This window comes from Plasmodium brasilianum, chromosome 14, assembly GCF_023973825.1.
Source record: "Plasmodium brasilianum strain Bolivian I chromosome 14, whole genome shotgun sequence".
In the NCBI taxonomy this organism is placed as follows: Eukaryota; Apicomplexa; class Aconoidasida; order Haemosporida; family Plasmodiidae; genus Plasmodium; species Plasmodium brasilianum.
The window spans coordinates 2385081-2398267 of record NC_090127.1 but is presented as its reverse complement, the minus strand read 5'-3'; the positions used below and the strand labels follow the sequence as shown (position 1 = coordinate 2398267).

The window sequence follows — 13187 nt, the reverse complement described above, 5'->3', positions numbered from 1 at the left end:
TTTACCTTTTTTGAGTTAAAAGTAGAGCACATATATCGTAAATTAATAAAAGCTTCATATTAACATTTAAGATTTCATCTATTTATTATATGTTGTTTATCTATCGATGTACCTGTTATTTCGCCCTCTTAATCATCCGTTCAGTTCATCCGTTCAGTTCATCCGTTCAGTTCATCCGTTCAGTTCATCCGTTCAATTCATCCGTTCAATTCATCCGTTTAATTCATCCGTTCAGTTCATCCGTTCAATTTATCCGTTTATTCTTTCCATTCATTTTTTCCTTTCATATTTTCTACTCATATTTTCCACCCATTTCATCCGTTTAATTCACTCATTTATGTCCCTTTTTACCTGAACAGACAGGTATATTTTTGATAAATTCAGAAGAAGTTTATATGATATTTATATATCTCATAGTATATATTCTTTTCTTTTTTTTTTTTTTTTCATTTTACACCATTGCTCTTAACTTTTTTTTTTTAAATTAAAAACTCATCTCTGGTACTCCATAGTTGTAGTATGTTCGCACAAACACGCGCACATGTATATATAAATGCACACATATAAAATCTTACGTATAAACCTATACATATATATGTGCATTTGAACGCATATACCTATATATACGTTGTAACCAGATTAACCCCCCCATTACCCACGCACACACACAAACACACACAACCCATAAGTTGCCACATTTACAAAATTTTTAAAACGTTCATAACTTGACAACATTACTTTTTGAAATTTTTCAAATTTGTTCTTTTAATTTATGTTCTAAGCACGATATATATTTTTTTATTTTTTTTTATCTTAGGTTATACTTTCCTTTTTTATTTTCCTTTTTTTATGCCCCAGTTTTTCACTTCCTTTTAAACATATTTTTGTACGAATCAGCAGATTTGTGGAAACGTTTAAAGGAAAAATTAAATTACCATTTTAATTAGAGAAAATTATTGTCTTTACATGCACACGTGCATGCATGCATACATACATACATTCATGTATGTACACATTTACATGTATCTATACATGTCTATACAATTTATGCGTATTCCGTCTGGGCGTTTATAGGCGTACGCACGTATTTTCATATGCACTGTGCACATTTGTGAGTACACCCGTCTGCGCACAAATTTCTTCCGCTTTTTTTTTAAACAAGTTTTCCCTTCATCTCTTTTATCTTTGCATATTGTCGTAAGTATTCCTTTCATATTGTAAAAAAAATGGATGCACATAAAAATGGGAAGGTGAACCCTGCTAGCTTCCACTCCGGCAGAGCAACCCTTGCTATAAAAAGAAATCTTTTAAACATAAACGGGTTGTCATCCCAGGTAGGTGTAAATGTAAGAGCTGTATGTGATAACCCCTCATATGATAATGTTACTACTACACATAGTACTATAGAAGGGAACGAAGAGTATAGAATACCAATGCAAAAAAATATATATATGAAAAGTAAAAATTTGCAAAAACAGTGTTCTAATGATTCTAATTCTATTGGAGAGCATTCAGTATGTAATTACTTATGTGAAGAGAATACTAATGAGGTTCATTCAAATGATTCAAATGATTCAAATGATTCAAATGTTTCAAATGATTCAAATGTTTCAAATGTTTCAAATGTTTCAAATGTTTCAAATGTTTCAAATGTTTCAAATAACTCAAATGATAGGATAAATAATAAGTACATTTCTAGAAATAGAATTATACATAAAGATTCTGTTGATACAGGTGCAAGTGCAACGGATTATTTTATTAACAGATCAGTAAGTTCAGGAGATATTTTAAATGCAAACGATATGAACAATGCATATATTAATGAGAGAGCTTTAAGTAATGATTCATTAAACAGTGATATGATAATATGTAATGCTTCAATTGATGCTAATAATTTGAGGGAAAAGTTTTTAAATAATGAAGTTGTAAAAGCAGAATTCATACAAGGGAATAACTTGAATAAAGCCATACACAACAACTCACTGTATAACTGTAACGTACCTATGAATGGTGTTGTAATGGATGATATGGTAATAAATGATGCGATAAACAACGACATGGTAGTAGCTAATGAGTTGTTGAGCAATGAGATCATTAGCAATGAGATAATAAGCAACGACATTTCTGGCATTAACACTTTAGGGAATACCCTCTTAAATGATGGAGTGATAGATAGCCATCTTGGGAGCAATGGATTGGTAAGTAGCGGGATGATGAGTAATGGACAGATGAGTAATATACAGTTGCACAATGGACACATGATCAATGGTACCTCTATTCAAAGTAACGTATTACTAAGTGGATACCCGGTTAACCCAGCAAATGATGTGCCCAGTGAGGCCTTCGTAGGCCAACAAGAAGATTGTGCTAGTACACATATGTTAACGGACCATGCAAATGGGGATAGAGAATTGATAGAGTTACCATATAATGTATATAACAACAATAATAGTAGTACAGATAAGATAGATTATATAAACATGGAACACGGTAGAAGGTTATACATAAGCGCTAAGAGTTGTTCTGACAAGGAATACATTTTTAACAATGACCAGTACAACAATTGTTATTTGAAATGCATGAATGAAAGCAAATGCATGGATGAAAGCAAATGCATGGATGAATGTAAATGCATGGATGAATGCAAATGCATGGATGAATGCAAATGCATGGATGAATGCAAATGCATGGATGAATGCGAATGCATGGATGTAAATAATTGTATGGGGAGTGCACAGGATGCATGTAATGACGAAAAAAGACGAAACGGATATGACAAGTTATCACATAGTGATATCTGTAACGTTAGTGGGAACTCAAAAAATGATTATAAAGGGTTAAGAGAGATGGAAGGAAGTGAACAACACGGGAATAACGCTATGAACAGCATGAGCCATATGAGCTTTATGAGCGATATGATCGATATGAACAACGTAAGCCATGTAAGGAGTAGTAACTACGGGAGTGATATGTGCTCGTACAATAATATAAGCAATGGTGTTAATTACCATGGTGCATACAATGACTACAATAGCTGTGATGTAGATACACAAAAAGAGAATTATCAGGTTATTCCAAACGGTGCAAATTATATTAATGATAAAAATTGCAATGATTATCATGGTAACTATGCTGCATGCGATAATTTTGCTGAAGAGAACGATGGAGGTAATTACGAACATTACAATGTCAGTTCTAATACGTACGATTCCACCAAAAATATGAACAATGTAAATAATTCTGACCTTGTACATGCTTTTAATTCTAATGATAAGGATTTAACAAGCCATAATCTTCAAGAAGAGAACATTTTTAACAATTGTGAGATGAATAATGATGAAATGTTGTATAATGATAAAAGTATAATGTTAGAACACGAGGATGATGAAGTAAATTATTGTTCTAACGTTGCAACAAATGGAAATAGCTTCAATGTAATTGAAGAAAGTGATACACAACAGATAACAGATGATAACATTTTAAAAAATATAAGAATAAATAACAACTATTCAACATCTCTTTGTAAGGAAAATGAACTCAATTGTTTTACGAATACTTCTACCAATAATCAATATAATAATAAATATATTTACAGTAACCTCGAAAAATCAAATTTTAATCTAAATGAAAGCGCTGTACCGAATTGTGCAAGTGAGCCTACCTCCGAGGATTATTACACGTTAAGTGAACATAATAGAAGCAGCAATATTAGCGGTATTGGCAATGGTGGTAATATTTTAAAAATAAATGTAACACCCAGAAACTTAGTTCAGAATGAAACTTTAATCATACGCACAAATACACATGATAGTACGTACTACGGACATGCTAGTTGTTCTAACGAGGATCAAGAAGTAAATGATATGCATGTGCCAAGTAAGAGGGATATTATTATGAGGGATAACATTATAAATGAAAATCATAATGAACATTGTAATAATGGTAATACAAAAAATGTAGTAGGTGGAGGAAGTACAAGCGAAATATTTTTTCAAAATGAAGATCATAATGTACATAACAATGTGCATCCAGAATATTTGAGGGGAACAGAAAATGATGATAGTACTAATTTATTCTCGTATAACAATAACACGGATATTTTAAATAACAGCACAAATGAATATAATACCATAAATGAAAACATAAAAAATGAAAGAGTAAATTATGGTAACTACATGGTTTCCCCAAATATTAATTTTAACATTAGCACTGATCCGGTGCTCCGTTCGGCAGAAGATAACGAAGAAGTTGTACACATGAACGGCTTCGACAGGGATATAGGCCAAAAATTCAACAACAGCTACAACAACAACAACAACAACAACAACAACAACAACAACAACAACAACAACAACAACAATAACAATAACAATAACAGCAATTTCGGAGGTAACTTCAATGATGATATAATGATGGACAGTCATCAGTGCCTCACGAATGATGGTACAGTCGTGTTATTCGAGGAAAATTTAATGGAGCAAAATTTGACTCCTCCTTTTGCCGTGAACTGTGAGGAAAATATGAACTGTGCCGATAATATGAACGGTGTAGAAAATATGAACTGTGCAGGAAATATGAACGGTGTAGAAAATATGAACTGTGTAGAAAATATGCACCAAGATAATTATAGCATAGAAAATCAGGTATCTGCATATTTAAATAATTATACAATGCAAATAAACAGCAACATCGATCCAGTGGGAGCAAACGTGCTTCCTATTGACAATGCAGGTGATATGTGCGAGGGGGAAATGAACATGAATGAAAGAATTGGAGGTGTCGAAGAAGAAGGGGAAAACCTGCAGAATATGGAAAATATAAACTACATGGAGAATATAGAACAGGTGGGAAATGCTATGACCCCCCTGTCGGACAATATCGAAATGTGCATGAACGACAACTTTGGGACGATTCCTCCGGAGGTGCATAATGATTGTGATGGTGGTCAGGTTGATTTTAATAGTGGTTTAAATAATTGTTTTAATGATGTTCTAAAAGATGGTCTTAATGATGATCTTAATGATGATCTTAATGATGGTCTTAATGATGATCTTAATGATGGTCTTAATGATGGTCTTAATGATGATCTTAATAATGGTCTTAATGATGATATTGATGATGATCTTAATGATGATCTTAATGATGATATTGATGATGGTGCTAATGATTGCCGAAATGACGATGAGGAAGAAATACATAAGCGGCTTTTTAACAGTCAAAACATCGAACGAATAAAAAAATGCATCAACTTTTTAATGAATAATGAAACAATGAACACTTCTGATATGAACGATATGAATGATGCGATTGATGCTAATGATGTGAACAACGTAGAAAATATGCATAATGGAGGTAATACGCTAATTAGTAATAATCTATATGATAACTACAACGTAAAGGTAGAGATGAATAATGTCTATGGCTCTGATATGGTCGCTTCGAACATTGTCAGTGGTTGTAATTACGACAGGACGGCGTTAAGCAATTCGAATAGTTATTACGGAAGTACTAGCAATAACAATAGTGGAATACATAAGAACATTGCCATTAACGGTAGTGGCATTCATCCCATGAAGAAGAATTACACAAACCACCATGAGACATTATTAAACAGAAAGGAAATGATAAACAAAAATAACTATGAAAATAATGCACATAATAATTATAGAAAAAAAAAAAGAAGAAGCAAAAATAGTACCTCGACCACTAGCCTATATAACAAAGAAATTATGCAGAACAAGCTTCTTGGAAATGGAAGTATCAGTACGAACGAAGAGTCGATAAATGCTATTGCACATACTAATAATAGAAGTGATAATAATAATAATAATAGAAGTGATAATAGTAATAATAGAAGTGATAATAGTAATAATAGAAGTGATAATAGTAATAATAGAAGTGATAATAGTAATAATAGAAGTGATAATAGTAATAATAGAAGTGATAATAGTAATAATAGAAGTGATAACATGAACGACACGGATACATACCTCTCCCAGAAAAACAACAATACTATGCCTCTGCATGCATGTAATAATAATAATGTAATGCCAGATGGTATAACTGCTTCGACTCTTAATAATAAAATGGTATTTGATTATTCCCCTATGCAAAATTTTGGTGCAGTTTGTAAAAATAACTCTAACAGTAGCACAAGGCAACTACCAAATGGTATATATGGTAATAATAATTTATTTCCTCTCTCTAATGCTATCCTAGAATGCTGTGCATCGAATCCATCATCTCCAAACAATGCAGATTTTATTGGAAATGATGATACATACGTGAATAAGGGCTTGAATGAATGCGGAAGAGATATATACGATGATATGCTTAACTATAGAAGCAGTCATAATGATAAGCTCAACCATAAGTATGATAACTGTGATAACAACGAAGACTATGATAACAACTGCTACGAAAACTGCAAAGACAACCCAGATGAAGAAAACGAAATGAAAGGAGATGAAAACTGCAGTGAGGACCCTACGAAGAAGCCTAAGAAAAAGAGAAAATCAAAAACTTTCGGTGGTTTAGTAAGAAAAGGTGGTACCATTCTTAACCTAGACATTGAATCTAAACGTATTAAACGTACACCTCTTTGCATTTACTCTGTTAAAGATATATTTACAAATTACAAATTATCTAAAAAAAATGTACAGATCGTAGAGACCCCCGATGCTACAGTTGAGTGTGAGTGCACAATACACCACAACATAAAATGCGTTAAGGATTATATTTGCTTTCTGTTTGAAAAAAAGAGAATAGAGGAACAGCAGGGGTACCAAGAGGGTTTCAACGTCAGTGGTGATGGTACCAATAACAGCCACATCAATTGTAGTGGAGTTGATGGTGGTAAGAGTAAGAGTCGAAAAAGCTGCAATGGGGTTGATATTAGTTCAAGTAAAAGCCGAAGCAGCTGTAACGGCATTGATAGCGGTGCAATTGAAAATAGAAGCAGCTGCAACGGTGTTGATGACAATGCAAATAACAACTATATCAACTGTAGCAGTATCGATAGCGGTGCCAACAACATCCAGAACAAGGATAACGGAACTGATGGCGATGCCAACAGTAGTAGCAATAAAAGTACGAAAAAAACAAAAACTAAGAAAAAGACTAGCACACCCACTAAGAGAAGAAGTAACTGCAAAAATATTAACCAGAGGAAAAAACGTGGACAGAAGATGAAGGAGGAAGAAGAAAATGGAGGAGCGAATGAGACAGAAAAGGACACATTGAAAGAAACAGAAAAGGGAACAGTGAATGGAACAGCAAATGGCGGAGCGAATGGAACAGCAAATGGCGGAGCGAATGGAACAGCAAATGGCACAGCGAGTGGAACAACAAATGGAAAGGCAAATGGAAAAGCAAATGGAAAAGCAAATGGAAAAGCTAATGGAAAAGCTAATGAAAAAACAAATGGAAAAGAAAATGGAAAAACAAATGGAAAAACAAATGGAAAAACAAATGGCAAAGCAAATAGAAAAATAAATGGAATAGCAAATTGTAAAGCAAATGTTAAAGCAGATGATGAAGAGAATGACAAAGCAAATGGAAAAACAAATAACACAGCTAATGGAGCATTGAGCAGCGGAAACAATGAGGGAGAAACTGAAAAGAACGGAACTCTGGAAAAATATCACATCAGTCAGTGTGATAATATACTGTACAATATTAACAAGATATGGTCACCCGCGTTTAATAGACCTCTAGGGGATGTTGGACGAAAACTACTACTAAAAGAAATTCGAGAACACCATCATAGAGATGCTCAAAAAACAATAAAACAATTAGCAGAACAAGGATTAGATTATGGAAAAGTTCGTTTCATGAGAGTAAATGAATTATATCATTATATGTATGCTTTAGGTGTCTTTGAATATGCTGTAAAAATATCATTAGAATTTGGATCAAATTTGAGGATGAGTACTATAAGCAATAAAGTTAACCATGCAAATTTGTGTCTTAATCTAAAAAGTGGGTATTCGTACTGCTTACTTTGCTGCTCACAAAGACCTAACTTGTATGGTATATACTCAACCATAAAACTGATGGATTATAGAATGATTCTACACAATTATTGCAAATATTTCGACGAGTTTGTTGACCTATATAAATTAAAGAAGGTTGAAAAGATTAGCTACCCCAGCAGGAAAAAGGCCGACGGGACCACCACGGGTAATGGCAAAAACGGCAAAAAAAAAGGCAACGGTAGCTGCGCGAGCAGTGCCCGTAAAAAGGGGGGTAGCAGTTATAGTATCAGTAGTAGTATTAGTAGTAATATTAGTAATAGTAGTAGCAATAGTAGCAGTATTAGTAGTATTCTAAGTAGTAGCAGTAGCAGTAGCAATAGCAATAGCAGTAGCAATAGCAGTAGCAGTAGCAATAGCAATAGCAGTAGCAATAGCAGTAGCAGTAGCAATAGCAATAGCAATAGCAATAGCAGTAGCAATAGCAATAGCAATAGCAGTAGCAATAGCAGTAACAATAGTAGTAACAATAGTAGTAAACGTAGTAGTAACAATAGTAGTAAACGTAGTAGTAACCATAGTAGTAACCGCAGTAGCAATCGCCGCAGTCAGAGAGATGAAGTGAGCGACATCCATAGCACTAAAGAGAAGGAAACCAGTAGTAATAACAGGACTGAGTTGTACAACAGCTGTTACGTAGATATCATTTCCAAAAGTGTTGATGAATGCAGCGATAGCATTGGAAATGAAAGCAAGGAGTGCATTAGTTCTGGTAGTGCTACTAGTATCAGCTGCTGTAGTAGTAGTGTCTGTGGCGGGAGCAGCGATGCTCTACGAAGCACAGATATGCACAATGATACATAGGAAAGCACCTCCTTGCTTGCTAACGAACCGATATACATATATATATATATATATATATATATTAATATGCAATTAGTGAATGCACTGATGGTTAATGCAACCAGTTCACTTGTATCCACATAGTGCACTGTGAGAATAGACCAGTCATCTTTGTGCTGGCTTCCAATGTTGGCATTATTTTGATATTCTTTTGAAAAGGATGCCAACAAGCACATATATATATGCATGAGTGCATGTGATTATGGACATCTGCACATCTGCATATATATATATATATATATGTATATATGTATATAATTTTACGCGTGGGCGTCTCTTTTTCTTTTTCGTGAGGGTCTGCATCAGTCTTTCCATACATGTACCTTACCATTTCACTCATTAAAACTTTGATTATATTTTCATTTAAAATTTACAGATAAAAATAATGAGGATAATAATAAAGAGTGTAGTTTAGGGAAGAAGGGAAATATGAACAACCAGTACCTAGACGAAGAAATTTTAAAACGATATACATTTTATATAACTAATATAAAATTTGAAAAAATAAAAAAAGAAAAAAAACAAAGAATAGATCAAGATGCTGAGAAATATCCTATCACACACATTGTTGATAGTAAAATTATGATTTTTAAAAGTACTTATTTAAAAGAAGATAGTAGTGATAATAGTAGTACTAAAAATATGGGGAACGACTTGTTGAAGCAGGAAGAGGATAGCAACAACAACAATGAGAAGGACAAGGATAAGAACATCAGTGAGAAGGAAAAGGATAAGAACATCAGTGAGAAGGAAAAGGATAAGAACATCAGTGAGAAGGAAAAGGATAAGAACATCAGTGAGAAGGAAAAGGATAAGAACATCAGTGAGAAGGACAAGGATAAGAACATCAATGAGAAGGACAAGGATAAGAATATCAGTGAGAAGGAAAAGGATAAGAACATCAGTGAGAAGGAAAAGGATAAGAACATCAGTGAGAAGGAGAAGGATAAGAACATCAGCGCTCTCACCAGTACAGGAAAGGATAGTTCCAACTGCAGCAGTGAAAACAATAGCGATAGCAGCAGTAAAGGGAATGGCAATGGGAAGGACAAAGGAGATAACAGTGGACATATGAATAAAAGTAATAATGTCGTAAAAATTGAGTTGGATGACGAAAGTAATTCTAGCAATAGAAAGGGAGAAGATAACTGCTACGGTAATAGCAGTAATATGAAAGAAGATGTAGTGAACTATGGTGGTAACAGGAGCAGTGTGGAAGAAGACTTGAACTACGGTGGTAATAGCAGCATTATGAAAGAGAACGTAAACTGCCCTAATAACAGCAGCAGTGTGAAGGACGAGATAAACAACAAGGATAATGATGATTGTGTAGAAATTGATGCAGACAGTAGGGATAAGAATAGTAGTAATAGCAAAAAAGACGAAGATAACGAAAATGACGAAAGCGGTGGAAATAGCGACGAAGAGGAGGATAACAAAGATTTCAGCAGTAAGGACGACAAGAAAGATAACTACGATAGGGATGACGATGATAGTAATAACAATAATAACAACACCGGAACAGGAAGCGGCAGTGGTAGTAGTGGTAGTAGTGGTAATTGTTCTCATGGTGGCGGAGGTGGTAGTGGTAGTTGTTCTCATGGTGGCGGAGGTGGTAGTGGTACCAATGAATGCAGCAGAGAAAGTGAGGGGAGCAGTAAGAATGAGGGAAGAGACAGCGTCGATAAGGGCAGCGCTAATAGCAGTAGATGCGGCGGTGGTGGTGGTAGTTCCCAGGACAACTGTACTAGTAGCAGTGCTTACTTGTACTATTACTTGTACCAAAATTACATAGATAAACAGAAGGGTGAGTTACCACCCTGGGATTCAGAAAGGAATAAATTAATTTTAAGTAATATCCATAATTATGATATACGATCGTGTGGATTACCAAAAAACAGTTATCCCGATGCAAAAATTTTATCATATATATTAAAAAATCAGAGTTGTCCAAATTTAACAAAATTTATTTTAAATTTAATTGTAGCAAAGAATAAATATGACCAGAGGACAAATAATAGTATTACTGATGAAAATAAAAATAAAAAAGATATTGTGCGCAAGGAAAATTACGATAAATTATTGAGTGTTAAAGTTAAGAATGAAAATAAGGACAATGAAAAAAATGAGGTACAACCTTATATTAATGAAATAAATGCTCATGCATATACTAACATGCAAAGTGAAATGGATGGAACCAGGACAAACAAAAAAGACGTACACGAGGAGTATGGTAAGAAGCATGATTGCATATATGATCAATGCTGCAAAACGTGTACAGTTAATATCATTACCGAGGTTGGAGTAATTACGGAAAGAAAAGAGGTCAGGAACGAGGAAGAGCAAGTAGTACTGTGTAGAAAAGAGACAAATGAACATGCTGAAGATAAGGATTTCATGTCTAAGGGAGTTACAATTGAAAATACACATAGGAAAATTCAAATAGACCTAGAAAAAATCTCACAAACAACAGAACGAAATGAGATGGAAGGACGAGATCAGAAAAACAATCTACACTTGATAAATAAAACTATCGGCAATGGAATAAGCATCAATAAATTTGTTTTTTCGAAAAATAAAAATAAGGAACGAAAAATAAAAAAAAATAATATTCATATTGAAACAAATTACGAAAATTTAAGTAAAATGTTTAAAAAAATAAAAAAAGATAAATTGCATTCAAGCTTAATAAATAAGGCTTACAATAATAAAGCATATTACGATAAGGGAAGAGAACTGCTTTTTAAAAAAAATAAAAAAATTGCAGTAAAAAATATAGCAAGAAATAAAGCAAATAATATTGCAAATACTAAAGAAAGTGTAAAAAATAAAAATAAATGCATGAACGTGAACATGAACAGAAACAGAAACGGGAACGAGAACATGAACACTCAAAATGATCACTACTACTCCTGTGAGCATATAGCTGCGTTATGCACAATGTACGAAAAAGGAATGATGGACACCATAGAGGACCATCCTCTTCTCAACGAATTACCATCAATACATGCATGTGAACCGAGTTTAAAAACAAGCTTTACAAAATTTTATAAAGCTAAATATGATAGAATTTTTGAAAAAGCGGTAGGGAACATACCACTTGATGCTTGCTCATCTAATTTCATTGACAGAAGTGCACCGTTCGGGTATCGTGTAACGCCATATTTAAATGACGAAATAGAAGAAAGAGAAAGGGTAAGAAGATTAAAATATTTTAAAAATGCACGTAAATTTACAAAACTTTTTAAAGAAATATATGATGACAGAAAATCAAATAGTGCTTCAAAAATAAACTTAAACATCATACCGAAAGAGGAGAAAGAAGTAATAAAATGTAAATGGGCAAATGACAACTCAATCAAAAGAACATCCAGTCATGTAAGCTCCGTTACTACGTGTGATGATATAATGACTAGAGATCATACAAGTAAACATATCAAAAGTGCGATTGAAATAAAGGTTCAGCAAAAGAAAGGGCAACATATAAATAAAAATAGTAATAATAAAAATAATAATATTTTAAGATACTTCCCTGGATTTGAAGTAAACAGAAAAACCACTATTTCGAAGAAGGCCAAACACGAAGCGATATACTTAACCAATTATATTAATTGTTTCATTACCAAATATGGCAAGTACAATGTATGTTATAACAAGGAAAAAGGATTACATGAACAGCATATCCCAAGTGGCGATAACTCATGGTATGATGATAGCCCTATGAATGATTACAGTATAGACAATGGGAATATAAATGGGGCTTCAAATGGGGTAGCAAATGGGGTAGCAAATGAAGGTATGACTGACTCAGTACAGCTACTACGAGATGCACATGTACGCTAGAGTAATATAGCTAAGGTATAAGAAATACGTGTAGTAGGTGCAAGGGAAAAATGCACAGGAGTAACTCGAGCAAAAGTAACTAGCGACCGTTTGGACGTTAAAAAAGAACGTAACGCACCGACAGAAAAAAGTGTATCGCCTTCTAAGCTTAAACTATTTGAACATTATGCATTCACATTTAAAAACGAGAAAAAAAGAATTGCCCGTGTAAGAAACCGCTTGATATATAACTGCAAAATATTAGTAAATATATATACATATGTATGTTTATGCGTACTATTGTGAAATTCCAGGACACTGGGGAACAATAAATACAAAACATATTTCGATCCTTGCTCCAGAGGATGCAATTCCTCGAAGGGAACTAAAAAATAAAGCGTGTGCTCGTACTTTAAGTAGTAAAACAACCATCAACTGAAGTATTAATCAAGCAAAGAAGTTAACAAATGAAAAAGTTAACAAATGAAA

General features: G+C 33.6%; 1 protein-coding gene across 1 annotated transcript; it reads left to right on the top strand.

The window, feature by feature from the left end:
- Positions 1 to 1226: 1226 nt before the first annotated feature.
- MKS88_005722 (uncharacterized protein) lies at positions 1227 to 13137 on the top strand (the record flags this gene model as incomplete). The annotated part of the gene is made up of 4 exons (XM_067219010.1): positions 1227 to 8784; positions 9253 to 12672; positions 12778 to 12926; positions 13063 to 13137. 4 exons carry the CDS (start codon positions 1227 to 1229, stop codon positions 13135 to 13137), a joined length of 11202 nt encoding a protein of 3733 aa, XP_067070928.1.
- Positions 13138 to 13187: the final 50 nt, after the last annotated feature.